Genomic DNA, 14,496 nt, shown 5'->3' with positions numbered 1-14,496 from the left:
AGCCCCGTAAGCGCCAAGCGTAGGTGCCACGGACACCCCTCGCACACAGAGAGCAGCTCTGGCCGAGGGCTCCTCCCAGGCGGGTGTCGGCAGCTTTTCGCGTGTGCTTGTTCTTGGCTTGTGCGCCGAGGGAGGTTCCCGTGAGACCATGTGTGCGCCTGGCAGCTGAGCAGGCTGGCAGGATCTGGTGTCTGCAGCATGGAGCCTCGCCGGCTGTGCTTGGAGGGTGCAGAGTTTGGGTCATGGTGGAGGTCCAGGGGAGGGAAAGACATGGCCAGGCCCCACCACCCTCCTCTCCCTGGCAGAGCCTCCCTCACAGGTCTGAGGTGGGAGCGGAGCCCGAGACCCGGGACAGCAGGGCCGTGCTGAGGCCAGGGCAGGCTCCTTCCCGCCGGCTCCGTCTTGGTGTAGTGCACGTGGGCTGCGTCCCGGTGGCTCTTGGGGCTGTGCTGGCATCGGGTCCAGCAGGGCATGCCTGCCGCTTGGTGGGACTACGGCTCCTCGTGGTGGCGGGGGGAGGGGGAGTTCCCCACTGGAAAATGGGAAGCAGACGTCGTTGGGGCCAGGTCTTCTCTCCTGGGGCCTGTGGAATCCACGCCACTCCCTTCCTGCAACTCCCTGCGGACTGTGGGGCCTGACCCGTCCTGGCCGGCACGTCTGTGTGGTGGCCTGGGTGTTTGACCCGTTCATCTCCGAAGCCACAGGAAGGAATCTGATGCCAATTCCTCAAGCTGTGCCTTTCCCACTGCAAGCCCTCAGCACTGGGCTCTGCCCAGAGACCATCCAGGGGCAGCCCCGAAGCTGCAGTTGGGCCGACCGGCTCTGTCCTCCACCCGGTGCTTTGCCAGCTGCCATGAGAAAGGAGGTGGCTGCTTCTCTCTCTCTTTGGTGACTGGACCGGCCTGGGTTGGAGAGGTGGAGAGAGGAATTGAGTCTTCCAGTGACTCCCACTTGCCCTAAGGCCTGCCTGAGCGGGGCCAGGAGGGCCTGTTCCTGCCTCTGAAATGGCTCGTGCAGTGGAGGAAGAGAAAACATTCTAGAAGCCAGAGTCCCACGGAGCCCGTGCCCAGGTGCTCCCCCAGCACTGGTCTGGTTCTCCCCGGCCACCTGTGCTTTTGTTGTTGGGACAGGGACCAGAGGCCGTCGGGACAGAGGCCCCCATGGCACCAGGACTCTGAGCACCCCTGGCCCCTACAGGCACAGCGTGTTGGCCTCAGGCAGTGCAGGGCTGTGGACTCAGGGCTGGGGTCCTGAGTGAGCCTGTACCATCGGCTCCTGATGCCCCCAAGCACGTGACACCTCGGAGGATCTCGGCCACTCCGTCTCTGCTTCCCCGAGCGGGCACCACACCCGGGGGCTTCTTTCTTTCTCTCAGAGACCCGAGTGGGCACAGATGGTCTGGGCGGCCACCTGCTGCCCGGGGGATGGGGTGGGGAGGAGCAGCCAAGCCATCCGCGGGTCCAGGCCGGGCAGATGGGCGCGGTGGGCTCTCGTGTCTGTGGCTGGTTATCTCTGTGCCGTCTGGTGGGCGTGTCTTTCTGGCTGTGGGTCCGGGGTTGGGGCTGATGGTGGCTGCTCACCGGGACCTCAGTCCCTCGCTGTTGGCTGTGGAGCTGCTGTGGGATCAGTGAGCCCGTGAGGCATTGGGCTTCCTCTCTGAAGTGTGTCAGGGATCTGCTGGGCCTCCCCACCCGAGGGCTCGTCTCAGGTCCCCGGAACGGTGCTCTGGGCCCCGCCCAGAACCGCCCTGAGAAGTTCTGTGCCTGCTGAGCATGGCTGGGCACGAGCGGGTCCCCAGTTCACGAGAGCCCCACTGTCCTCAAGGGAGTCAGGGACTCTGATGCTTTCCAGACCTCAGGAGGCCGCATCTGCCTGGTGCATCCCAACCACAGTGACCCCTCCCCTCCCCTCACTGTCGCCCGGAGGACACTGGAGCTGAAGAACTTGGGTGCAAACCTGTCGCCACGGTCACCAAAAAACTCAGGGGGAAGGCAGGCCCGAGGACACCTGAGAATATGGAGCTGGAGATCCAGCCAGACACAGCTGCAAATCCTGCTTCATGCCTCGCAGGCCGAGGGGGCTGGGCCACAGCACTGCAGCTTCCGAGGCTGCCTCTCCCTGCCCTGGGGCAGGACTTGGACAGTGAGGCTTGTTGCTTGAGGCCCGGCTGGTGGAGGAGCCTCGTTATCCATTCCTTCCTTCCAGAAGCCTGAAGGAGCAGTTCTCTGACGCTGCACCTGGTGGGAGGGGAGCCCGACGGGAGGCCTGAGCCCTCCCAAAGCGCATCCCACCAGGCAGTCCCCTGGGTTGGGTGGAAAGGCCAGAGTGTGGTGGAAGGGCCCACCGCAGACTCGGCCCCCAACGTCCTGTTGTCCCCCGGCCCCTTGACTCTGGGGCAGAAGGAGAGGGACAGGTGGCGGGAGGGGAGGAGGGAGGCTGCTTCCTGGGAGCAGTTACGGGTGTGAAAAGGCCACAGGGGAAACCACGGGTGGGGCCAGGGCAGACAGAGGTGCCCGAAGAAGAGCCGCAGCCCTGGTGTTTGGGACGCCCATTGCCCTGCATGTCACTGGGTGAGGGGCTGGCGGGACAGCATGAAGAAGGCACTGGCACCTCATGGTGGTAGCAGAAAGTGATTTAAGAGTCCACAGACATCAACTCCCCCGACATGGCCAAGCTCTGGCCACGCCTGAGCCAGCCGGGGGAGCTTGCCGCCCACTCAGCCTCCCCTCCCTCCCTCCTCCCGCCCGGTGCTGGGTCCCCGTGGCCTCCCCTCCCTGCTCCCGCCGGGTGCTCGGTCCCCGTGGCATCTGCTCTGAGCCACTTGTGTGGCTGGCTGTTCTTCAGACCTGTGTCTCCCTGCGGCGCGTGGGCGGCGTTGGCCATGAGCAGACACGGTCTGTGCTCTTTCCAGAGTGACTTCTCTCGCTGTTTTTCTGTCTGTCTGTCTGTCTGTCTGTCTGTCGTTTCCCATGGGAGCAGCCAGAAGGTCAGTTTGAAAGATCGTGTCTTCTCCAGCCCCCGAGGCGTAGCTGCCAAGGGGAAGGGGTCCCCGCAGGCCCAGACAGTGCGGCGGTCACCCAGTGCCGACCAGAGCCTCGAGGACAGCCCCAGCAAGGTGCCCAAGAGCTGGAGCTTTGGGGACCGCAGCCGGGCGCGCCAGGCTTTCCGCATCAAGGGCGCCGCGTCACGACAGAACTCAGAAGGTGGGTCTGGCCTTGCCGCCCTCTCCGGGGATGGATGTGGTGCCCGAGCCACTGGGACACCCGGTGGCATCACAGCCTCTTGTGCTTGCTCTTGGAGTGGGAACCCCCATCCTTTCTAAAATTGAGTTACACTCATGCAACCTAAAATTAACTATTTAAAAGTGTAGGAATTCAGTGGCATTTGGCACACTCATGGTGGAGTGGTCGCCACCACCTCAGCCTAGTTCCAGAACATTCTCATCACCACGGAAGGAAACTGCGGCCCCATCAGTGGCCACCCCATTCCCCGCCTCAGCCCCAGCACCCACCGCTCTCGGGCCGTGCGTGTCCGCGGCTCCTGCATGCGGCCGTCGGGTGTGGCTTCCGTCACTGAGCCTCAGGGGTCAGGCCTGCACCTTCCGCTGTTAACATCTGTGTGTGGATGCACCGTGTTCTGCTCATCCATTGGCCGGGGTGTCCTTTGATGCCCCACGTCGACCACTCCCTGTGGCCACAGGCTGCCGGGGAAGGTCAGCCGGATGCAGAGGGGAGGGTTTCCAGAAAAGCAGGTGCACCCGTGGGGCACCCCAGGGAGCCTCAAAGGGCTCCCTGGTGCTCTGTCCAGCTGGTGTGCCCTGTAGGACCCCGGGAATGGGCCTCCCAGCCCCTCGGCCCCTCACGGCCTGTCTCCTTCCCCCCAGAAGCAAGCCTCCCTGGAGAGGACATTGTGGATGACAAGAGCTGCCCCTGCGAGTTTGTGACTGAGGACCTGACCCCGGGCCTCAAAGTCAGCATCAGAGCCGTGTGGTGAGGCCCCTGCCCAGCTGGGAGCCTGGGGGAGTGAGGAGGGGCCTCCTGCTCGGTGGTCCTGCCTCCTGCAGGTGCTCATGGGGCTGTACAGAGCCGCCCAGAGACAGAGTCTACCACAAAAAGAAAGGGCCAAGACACAGCAACCTGGCTGAATGTCCTGGAGTCCACTCTGGGACTTGGGTGGGCTTCGGGTGGGATGCTGGTTTGGCAAGAGGCCTGAGGCCTGGTGCCACCTGGCTTAGGAAGCAACTCAGCCACTTTGTGCCTGTTGTGGCACAGAGTCCAAGGGGGCATGGCCAGGCCTGCAAGCCCCACCTGTCACGGGCATAGCAGGGCCACGAATAGGCCCTTCTGTGTGTGGAGCTGGTGGGAGGCAGACAAGACGGGCAAGTCCAGCCATCTCCAGGGGCCGCAGTCTCAGAGGTGCTGGGAAGGCGACAGGCAGGCAGACGCAGGGCCAGCCTGGTGCATGTGGCCGGGGTCTGTGGCCCAGGGCTCACGGCCCCACCCACCCCCTGCAGTGTCATGCGGTTCCTGGTGTCCAAGCGGAAGTTCAAGGAGAGCCTGCGGCCCTACGACGTGATGGACGTCATTGAGCAGTACTCAGCTGGCCACCTGGACATGCTGTCCCGAATTAAGAGCCTGCAGTCCAGGCAAGAGCCCCGCCTGCCTGTCCAGCAGGGGACGAGAGCGGGGTGGGCTTCTGGGACAAAGCCATGGTGGGAGTGCAGGGGGTGTGCGGGGGGCCTCGTCCCCACCCACGTCGGCCTCTGTCAGCTTCTGTTGTGTCTTCACAAAGTCGGTTTTAATATTTCTGTTGTTTCCCCCATCTTTCCCCCATCCACACTGCGGTGGAAAAGTGTGTGCACCTGCGCGTGTGGGTCCCTGAAAACGTGCGTGTGCATGTGTGTGTGTATAAGTCACGCATGCACACGTGTGCTTCCGCACAGGTGTATGTGTGTGGTGTGCACATGTGGCTCTGCTCTGCCATGTATGCACGTGTGTGGGGAGTGCATACATGTGTGTACACATGTGCGCATGTGTGTGCATGTGTGTTGGGGATGGAGTAATTCTGTTGAGACGTGAAGCTGCAGGGTTCCCGTGGGCCCCACCAGGCAGCAGTTATGCTGTTTGGCACCTCTTCTTCTTCTACCTGCCCTCCATGGCGTAGGTGTCCCCTAAGTCCACACGTGTGCAGCCTCAGGCACATACAAACAAGCATATACACATGAATGGGTGTTTATGTTGCCTGTAATGGGGACACACGGCTGTTGGGAGTCTCTCCTGCAGTGGGGGACATGCTCCTGCCTATCAGGGTCCCCTCCCTCTCCCAGGCCCCCCAACCAAGGCTGTAGCAGTTTCCCAGCCCTGGAAGCGAGGCTGGGCCCCCGTTACAGGGAGGAGGCTGGGATGGTCAGGGACAGCCCGGGGTCACAGCCCAACTCCGGGCCTTCCAGCAGAGTGCAGCTCTCCTCTGAGGCAGCTGAGAACCCCACCCTGGGGCTCCTGCCCAGTCCTGCTCCAGGGGGCCAGGGAAGGGGCGCCTCCAGGCCTTAGCCCACTCCTGCTGTGCAGGGGCCGCGGAGCCATCCCCTTCGCCCCGCTGGGCTCCAGCCGCGAGGCCTCTTTTCCAGCGTTCTCTCTGGAGCAGCGGCCAGCACTGGCCTCGTGTGCGTGTGCGTGCGCGTGCAGAACGCCCTCCTGTCTTGACTTTTGTGCTTTGTCTCCACATCTCTCTCACTTTAGCTGTTTTTGTTCACCAGGATCTCGTCCTAAATTTTCCCTTTCCTTCCCTTCCCTTTCTCTCTGGAAAAACAAACAAAACAAACCAAACAGCCCAAGGACCCCAGGAGTCCTCGGCCGGCTCCTGACAATGCGTTTCACGTTGCCCCGCAGTGGCCTGTCTGGTACCAGCTCCCGCTGCAGGCACCTCCCCTGTACTGCACACTCCGGGGTGCAGCGCCCGGGTCTCCGCAGTGGGGCCGCCCACCACCGCTCCCGAGTCAAACGCTTTGCTTGAAACACGGGAAGGACTTGGCAAATCCAAGGTCCAGCGAGGTGGCGTCCTCACCCTCTGTGGGAGAGCACCTGTTTTGACGAAGCCTCACTGTTGCTTCTGCTGGGTGTTCCTTCCGTTTCCGCCAGTTCCTGGCCAGCTCCTTCTTTCATGTGGCTTTACGATGCATTTTGCTAGTGTCTCTTTTCTTGTTTACTCTGCCAGGATAGATATGATTGTGGGCCCCCCACCCCCTTCAACTCCCCGGCACAAGAAGTACCCCACCAAAGGACCCACGGCCCCTCCGAGAGAGTCACCCCAGTACTCACCTAGGTTAGGATGCCAGCACCTCTCCGACGTGTCTGTGGAATGGCCGGCCCCTTCGCTCCAGGCCACATGACGGCAGCACCTTGTACCACCCTTTCCCCGGGCCAGAGGGGACGCTCGGGTTTTCTCTGTTCCTGAGAAAGCAACATGAGGGAGAAGGCCCTTCCTCTGCCAGGGCCCCAGGCAGGCTGTGCCCATGTCAGGACTGCCAGGAGCCCCACTGCTCCCCTCGACAAGTGCCCTGGGCAAGCCGGGGGCTCTGGACGCCCTGTGAGACGTCCCTCTGGAGTTGGGAGGCCCCCGGGATCAGACGCCATCAGACCTTCAGGGATGTCCTCCTGGCCCTGCTCCTGCCCCCTGGACAGGCCCCTCCTGGTAGAGGGCCCTCCAGCCTCCCCAGGCGCTGACCTGCCCCTCAGCACCTGCCCACTGCGGGGGTGGGCTTGGCCGTGTGCACAGCCCAGACCTGGGCCCCGTGTGCCTCTGAGCAGGTGCAGCTGCGTCTCTGTGGCTCTTCCGTCTCGTGGAAGATACAGATGGTCACAGCATCTAACCCTTAAGCCACTGGGAAGAAATGTGAGCAAAGGCCTGCCAGGTGCCCGGCACAGACGTGTGCTGAGCAGCTCCGGTGCTGGCTTTCAAGCCACCAGCATCCTAATTAGTGTTTTTGATAACGGAGCTGGCGAGAGCCCCCGCCGATGGGCAGAAGAGGCGCGGCCCACGTGGGCTGGCAGAAGCCAATTCTATAGTGATTAATTCAGACTTTCCAAGGCTTTCCTGCCTCCCAGGGACCATTCAGATGACCGTGGTTCCCCGTCTTCTTGCAAGTCTGATAGGCTGCCCCCCAGGCAGAGGCCTGGAGGCTGAGCATAGACCCCTGGCCCTCCCTGACAGCTCAGGGCAGAGGGTTTCTGGGCACAGCAGATGCCAGTGTCTGGGCAAATGAAGCCCAGGCCTGGGCTGTTGGGGGCAGCGTCCGGGGTGAGTCTGACCCCTCCTCCCTCTGTGGTGGGGTTTCTGCCTGTGAGGCTGAGGTTCTGTGCACTGGACACGTCAACCCCGTGCTCCTCCCATGAGAATGGCGTTTCTGGGAGCCGGCAGGGCGTCGTCTGCTACTGCCCAACCCAAGGTAGCCCCAGACAGTGTTTCCAGGGTTCCCTGCCCTGCGGTGCCCCCCAGGCCCAAGGGTGCTGTGCCCTGGGGCTGGTCCTCCGTCCTCAGGAGATGTGTAGGTTCACACAGAGAGGGGGCCAGGGGGACAGTTGGGGCGCTTGCCCCACCTCACGGGGCACTGGGCACTCAAGGATCAAGTCTCCCCCAGTCTGGGGTCCAGGGCAGGAGGGGCACAGGGTCCTCGGAGGAGCCCCCAGCAGCAGCTCCAGGCCGAGCCCGTGGCCAGGGCTCCTATTGGGACTGAGCAGGCGGGCGGCCCGTCATGTGGCAGGGGCGAAGGTGCTGAGCATCTGCCTGGACTGTGTGGACGCCCCGAACACCAGGGACCCCCATCTCCTCCATCGCCACTGGCGTCTGCTCGGAGCCAGAGGGTCCCCTCCCGCTGCCCCTCCCCCGTCCCCTCCCGCCCTCCTGGCCCTGTTGCATGAGTCCAGCATGAAGCCCCGCAGAGCATGAGGAGCTGCACTGTGGCCGACGCGAGCCTGAAACCCCCTCTGTTTCTTGCAACAGAAAGAAGAAAACACCCTTGGCCCACCCTCCCCCACCCCCATCAGAGGCAGGTAGGGCAGCCCAGTGGCAGGAAGTGAGGACTCGGCCCTGTCCGGCTGGTGTGGGACGCTCATGTACCAGGCCCCAGTCCAGGGGAGACTCGGGAGCTTGCGGCCTCGCCTGGATGGGTCCTGCTCAGCCACACCCTATCTCGAGCTGCCCTTGTCCAGCTGGACTTTTATAGACTTATTGCAGGGTCTTTGTTTCCAAGTGAGTTCCCATGTAGCTTCAGGCCTCAGCGAACACCCACCGTGGTGGCCTCCGCCAGCCCAGCAGCGGCCGTGGCTCTGTGGCTACCAGACTGGTCAGAAGCCCCTGTCCCTGAGGGCAAAGGAGCCTCCCTCCCTTTTTATTGTCATGAGTGACCTATGACCTCATTGGAGATCAGCTCAGCTGAATTCTGCATCCTGCAGACACATAGGCACACAGGCAAACGTGCACAGTCTTGCACACATCAACATGTGTGCACACACAAACTTGTACAATGCAAGAGGGCACACATGCATAACTGAGTACACACACGTGCAGTATGCACACGCCTGGGTACACACGTGCAGTATGCACACACCTGGGTACACACATGCACACACGTGCAGTATGCACACACCTGGGTACACACGTGCACACACACGTGCACACACCCTCGCAGCTTTGTCTCCCCTCCTCTGGTTTGTGCGTTGGTTCCTGTGCTGCTCTGTGCCCTCCCTCCTTGTCCTGGTGCATGGAGCTGCAGCTCTCACGCCTTTTCTGCTTCTGTTGTCCCCGCCACAGACATTTAACTCTGTCCCCATCAGACCTGGTGGGGCCGATGGCCTCAGTGGCACATTACGTAGGAGTAAAGCTCCAGGGTGGGCATGGGTAGGGGGAGGAGCATCCTCTGGAGTGGGCTCCAGGCCCTGCAGTGGGAGACCCACCGTGGGCTGTGGGGTCAATAGGCCTTGAGCAGGGAAGAGGGTGAGCAGGTGGGGCTGGCTGGAGGGAGCCGGGAGCCCACGGAGAGGAGCCAGGCGACTTGGTCCTGGTGGGAGCTTCCTTTACTCCTCGCTAATGTGCCAGGCCCCTCGGGGACAGAGCGGGCAGGAGCAGAACCTCGCGGTGCCAGAAGACGGGCTGAGAACGGGGTGTACCCCGTCCATCTGTCCCGGCACCCGCTGCCCCCTGGTCGGCTCTGGGCTGGGTCTGCAGCCTGGCCCAGGAGGAGAGGGCAGGGGCCCTGCTGCACCCACCCGAACTCATGCTTTGCGGTCTCTGTTCCCGGTAGAGTGGACCAGATTGTGGGGCGGGGCCCAGCGATCACGGACAAGGACCGCACCAAGGGCCCGGCCGAGGCGGAGCTGCCTGAGGACCCCAGCATGATGGGACGGCTCGGGAAGGTGGAGAAGCAGGTGCGAAAGGCTGGGCGGGAGGGGTGCGGGTCTGGAGGGCTGTGGTGCCTGCTGTCCTGGGGCCCCTGCTGTCAGCCTGTGGCAGTGTCGGCTTCAAGGGCTGGGTGCCACAGAGGGCTCCTCAAGTCTAGGGGGCACATGGCCCTGTCACCACCGATAGCTGCTCTGTGCAGACCCCTCACACCCCACCGTGAGCCCCCCACCCCCAGCCTGGGGTGCCTTCCCTCCTGACAGTACCCAAGAGTCTGCTGCTTCCACGTCCCTGTGGAATGTGCCAGAAGTTGTACCTGCCTGGCCTTCCTCCTCTCTGTTCTCCTTGCCCGACACCCCAGTCACTGTCTTCTGGGGGTGCATTCTCAGAAACCACCGCAGAGGACCCCTGTTTTGAGGTCTGCGTCTGAGAATCAGGCCTGAGCAGTACGTGAGGAACCGCCAGGTCCTGCCCTGTGGGGCTTTTGCTGAAGGGGGTTCCACGGTAGGCAGCAGGAGGGCCTGGCTCTGAACACACGCCCCAACCGTGGAGCTGGAGGCTGAGCCCCCAGGGGTCTGGGAAGGAGGAGGAGCTGCTCCTGGGCCTCCTCTTCCTGCTCCTCCAGCTTCCAGGGAGCAGGGGTCCCCCCTCCCTGCACCTCTCCAGGGAGCAGCCTGGGTCCGCCCACCTCCTGGGACCAGCCCAAGTCGACTGACTTCCTGGGAGTGGCCCAGGTCCCCCCATCTCCTAGGACCAGCCTGGGACCCTCCACTTCCTGGGACTAGCCTGGGTCCCTCCTGTTTCCTGGGACCAGCCTGGGTCCCCCCGTTTCCTGGGAGCAGCCCAGGTCCCCCCATCTCCTGGCTCGGGCCCTCGCAGCCCAGCCCAGCAGCCCCTTTTGCAGGTCTTGTCCATGGAGAAGAAGCTGGACTTCCTGGTGAACATCTACATGCAGCGGATGGGCATCCCCCCGACAGAGACTGAGGCCTACTTTGGGGCCAAAGAGCCAGAGCCGGCACCTCCGTACCACAGCCCGGAAGACAGCCGGGAGCACGTCGACAGGCACGGCTGCATCGTCAAGATTGTGCGCTCCAGCAGCTCCACGGGCCAGAAGAACTTCTCGGCGCCCCCGGCTGCGCCCCCTGTCCAGTGTCCGCCCTCCACCTCCTGGCAGCCACAGAGCCACCCGCGCCAGGGCCACGGCACCTCCCCCGTGGGGGACCCTGGCTCCCTGGTGCGCATCCCGCCGCCGCCTGCCCACGAGCGGTCACTGTCTGCCTACGGCGGGGGCAACCGCGCCAGCACGGAGTTCCTGCGGCAGGAGGACGCTCCGGGCTGCAGGCCCCCCGAGGGGACTCTGCGGGACAGCGACACGTCCATCTCCATCCCGTCCGTGGACCACGAGGAGCTGGAGCGTTCCTTCAGCGGCTTCAGCATCTCCCAGTCCAAGGAGAACCTGGATGCTCTCAACAGCTGCTACGCGGCCGTGGCGCCTTGTGCCAAAGTCAGGCCCTACATCGCCGAGGGAGAGTCAGACACCGACTCCGACCTCTGTACGCCCTGTGGGCCCCCGCCACGCTCGGCCACCGGCGAGGGCCCCTTTGGTGACGTGGGCTGGGCCGGGCCCCGAAAGTGAGGCAGCGCTGGGCCATTGGACCCGTCCGCGGCCCTCCTCAGCACGGTGCCTCCGAGATTTTGAGGCAGGAACCCTCTGGGGCCCTTTTCTTATAGTAACTGAGTGTGGCGGGAAGGGTGGGCCCTGGAGGGGCCCAGGTGGGCTGAAGGACGGGGCCCCTGGCAGTGACCTTTTACAAAAGTGATTTTCCGACAGGGGCTGGAGGGCTGGGCAGGGCCCTGTGGCTCCAGGAGCAGCAGTAAGGCCGCCTGTCCACTCTGCTCAGGGCTGTGGCAGACATCAGCCTGGTGTGAGGAGGGGTGGGAGTGATGACGGGGTGTGGCTGTCATGGAGACGGGCGGGGGATGGTCTCAGGGAGCCGAGCCCAGGGGAGGCACAAGGGGCAGGGCTGTTCCATGAGGACCTGTGGGCCTTGGGGCCTGGTGGGATTTCTGGGCAGCTGCATGTGGGTGTGGCCAGCCGCTGCGCGTGGCCTCTGCCCTCACACCTGGCCTGCCCGGCGGACTTTCCCGTGCCCCACCTCGGGGTGCCCAGTTACACAGCTATTGATTGGCATCTTCTCCCGTACCTTCTGGGACCTGAGGGGTCTTTTGGTGGGAACCAGCCCTGAGGTGGAGACCCTCACTGGCAGCTGAGGAGCAGGTGGGGCCTGGGAACCAAACTGGAGCCCAGAGTGGACGTCCAACCCTCTGGTCTTGGCCTCTAGGGGGAAGGCCTGGCTCACGGTGGGGCCAGGGATCCAGCTCTGAAGGGTCTTCAGAAAGGGGGTCCTTGGGGGCTCCAGCTGCCTCGCCCTGGCCTTTCCATGGGTGTGTGAGAGCCAGCAGCACCCCAGCCCCGGAGACCTGGGGGGCAGGACCCCAAGTCTTCCCCTCTCTCCTGACTGCCCTGGTCGGGGGCTGGCGCTGGGACACCTGCCTGGTGAGCAGGCCTCACAGTTCTTAGCCAGGGGTCCGCCTCACCTCTGTCCACCAATGCCCTGACAGACTTGGGGCAGGGCTGGGCCATGATGCAGTGGGCCAGGAAAGCCTTCACGTCAGCACACGGCCGCCCGCCCCGCCGTTCTGGAGGAAGCCTCTCCCACCTCAGCCCAGCTGAGCGCCCTCCCTGGATCTCCTGCGCCCCTGGAGCTGACGGCCCCTTCTCCACTGACCGATTCCTTAACTGGGCCTCTTGGGGTCTCGGGCCTCAGGGATGCACCATCCCACACCTGTCCTGTTGCGGGCACCGTGGCCCTTGGGGCGGGCGGCTGTGATGGGGGAGCGAGTCCCTCGCTCCAGACTTAAGCACCAGAGCCCGGGAGCATCTGGCACTGGGGTGATGGCATCGCAGGCGGGCCTGGGCTCCTGGAGAGTGGCCTCCCTGGGGGTGAGCAGGGTGGGGTCATGGGCACAAATACTCGCAGAGAGCAAGGGCAGGGGAGCCCTGGGCCCGTTTCTCCTCCACCTTCGGGGAGCCCTGGGCCCGTTTCTCCTCCACCTTCGGGGAACCCTGGGCCTGTTTCTTCTCCACCTTCAGGGAGCCCTGGGCCCGTTTCTCCTCCACCTTCTGGGAACCCTGGGCCCATTTCTTCTCCACCTTCGGGGAGCTCTGGGCCTGTTTCTTCTCCACCTTCGTTTTAAGTTCACTTGGCTTGGCTGGGAGGTCCTGAGGCCCTGAGGTCAGCAGGGGAACACGTCCTGAGGGAGAAGACTTTGAAAACAGCATGTGAGGGTCGTACGCCCCTGGCTGGTGGGGGTCCTGGCGCTCAGGGTGTTTGGGGAGCCATGTCTGGCATCCGTTGTGGGGAGCTGCTACCCTGGCCTCTGTGCCTACCCCCAGCCCGGCCAGGGCACTCCCAGGCCACATCGTCATTGGGGTGCCTCCACTGGGCTGTCTCCTTACCCCTCCCTGTGCCGGAGCCTGTCCCAAAAAGGTGCCAATTGGGAGGCCTCAGAAGCCACTGCCTGTCTGCTTTGTTCCCAAAGGCAGCGTGTGTGGCCTCGGGCCCTGCGGTGGCAAGAAGCATCCCTTCTGGTGTGGCTGCGGCTGCTTGTTTCCTGGGCAGCGTCTCATGGGCGGTGCCCTTGCTGTCTCCCTTGGGCTGGGAGCCACGTCCCTTCGCCTTCCTGTCATGGGATAGGGAATCCCCGGCGGGGCCCACAGGCAGGGGTGTGCCTGCATCCCGCCCAGCGCAGCACCAGCCCCAGCCACCGCTCCCCACGTCCCCAGTTCCGGCTCAGCCATCTGGACTCCAAATCCTGGAGAAGGGAGACCTGGCAGTGGAGGGAGGGTGTGCTGTGTGTCCCCTGCCAGGTGTGTCCCCGCCTGCTCTTCCCTCCCCCAGGGCCTCTGAGGCATGAGCACTTGGGCACAGGTTGGGATTCTGCAGGTTGGGGAAGACAGGCCAATCCCTTTCCTATCAGAAGCTGGCCGCCCAGCAGGAGGGACTGAGGCCAGACTCATGTCCAGCAAGGAGCCTGTGGTGTGTAACCTGGGAAGTCTCTGGTCCCTGGGAAGAGGGAAGGTGCACGTCCTGGGATGGTTGGTGGACCCTGTTTTGGGAGAGGGTCTCTCTTGGGCCCCCCGAGACTCCAACCTAAGCAGTGCAGCCACCCACTGCCCCGGGGCCCCACCTCAGAGAAGTGCAGCGGGAAGGAGGCTGGAGGTGGTGTGGCGCCGCCTCGGGTGTCTGCGTGAATGAGCATGGCCAAGGACTGGTGCTGCCTCATGGCAAAGAGCTCCCACGATGTTCATTAGAGCGCACATCCCTACATGCCCACTGGCACACACACGTGCTCACACACGCCCGCATACAGGCATACACATGCACGCTTGCACACATGCACACACACGTGCACGCACATGCACAGGCCACACGTGTATAGACCATGCACTGTACACATATGTGCACACACATTCCTGCATACAGGTATACACATGCACTCTTACACACATGCACCCACGTGTATAGCTCACACACAGTACACGCATATGCACAAGTGTACAGACCACACACAGCACTAACACATGCACACACAAGTGCACAGACCACATGGCACACATGCACACACACACACGCATGTGTGCACACTCCTCCCACCTCCAGCATTGGAACCCTTCTGTCTCTGGTCTTTCTCTTTGACCCTGCTGGGTTTAAGCCGCCTAGGGAGGGGCTACAGGGAGTAATTGTGGCTTTAGGGGTCGTAGTGATGCTGGAATGTCAAGCCCCGTGGTGGGGTATCTGACTGTCCGGGTTCCTGGTCCACAGTGGCAGAGTGCCAGGCAGAGCCCAATCAGGGTCTCGTGCTGCCTCCCCCCACAGCCTGGCAGCCATCCAGAGGAGGGGCTCTGCCGGATGCCAAGGTGCCCCGGCATCCGCATGTGTGTTCATCTGGGTCCTGTGTTTGGTCTGCCCTGGAGGTGCTGGGCCCTCCTGGGATGGGTGGCCCAGCCTCGAATCCCAGGCCCTGGCCCAGGCAGGCGCT

At 63.5% G+C, this 14,496-nt stretch overlaps 1 protein-coding gene across 8 annotated transcripts in view; it reads left to right on the top strand.

Moving 5' to 3' along the window:
• Nucleotides 1–14,018, top strand: part of KCNQ2 (potassium voltage-gated channel subfamily Q member 2) — a 67,708-nt gene extending 53,690 nt beyond the window's left edge. For 3 of the 8 annotated variants that reach the window (XM_033187112.1, XM_033187110.1, XM_033187118.1), the window contains 6 exons: nt 2,980–3,203; nt 3,884–3,989; nt 4,514–4,645; nt 6,214–6,321; nt 9,299–9,422; nt 10,298–14,018. In XM_033187112.1, the coding sequence (XP_033043003.1) occupies nt 2,980–3,203; nt 3,884–3,989; nt 4,514–4,645; nt 6,214–6,321; nt 9,299–9,422; nt 10,298–11,029 (1,426 nt within the window). In that variant the 3' untranslated portion in view covers nt 11,030–14,018. The remainder of the gene's footprint in view (nt 1–2,979; nt 3,204–3,883; nt 3,990–4,513; nt 4,646–6,213; nt 6,322–9,298; nt 9,423–10,297) is intronic. The other 5 variants (XM_033187115.1, XM_033187114.1, XM_033187113.1 and 2 more) reach the window with 4 other exon arrangements.
• Nucleotides 14,019–14,496: the final 478 nt, after the last annotated feature.

Source organism: Trachypithecus francoisi, unplaced genomic scaffold, assembly GCF_009764315.1.
Source record: "Trachypithecus francoisi isolate TF-2019V2 unplaced genomic scaffold, Tfra_2.0 Lachesis_group21, whole genome shotgun sequence".
NCBI classification, from domain to species: domain Eukaryota; kingdom Metazoa; phylum Chordata; class Mammalia; order Primates; family Cercopithecidae; genus Trachypithecus; species Trachypithecus francoisi.
Note: the sequence above shows the minus strand (reverse complement) of the source record. Positions and strands in the feature narration are given on the sequence as shown.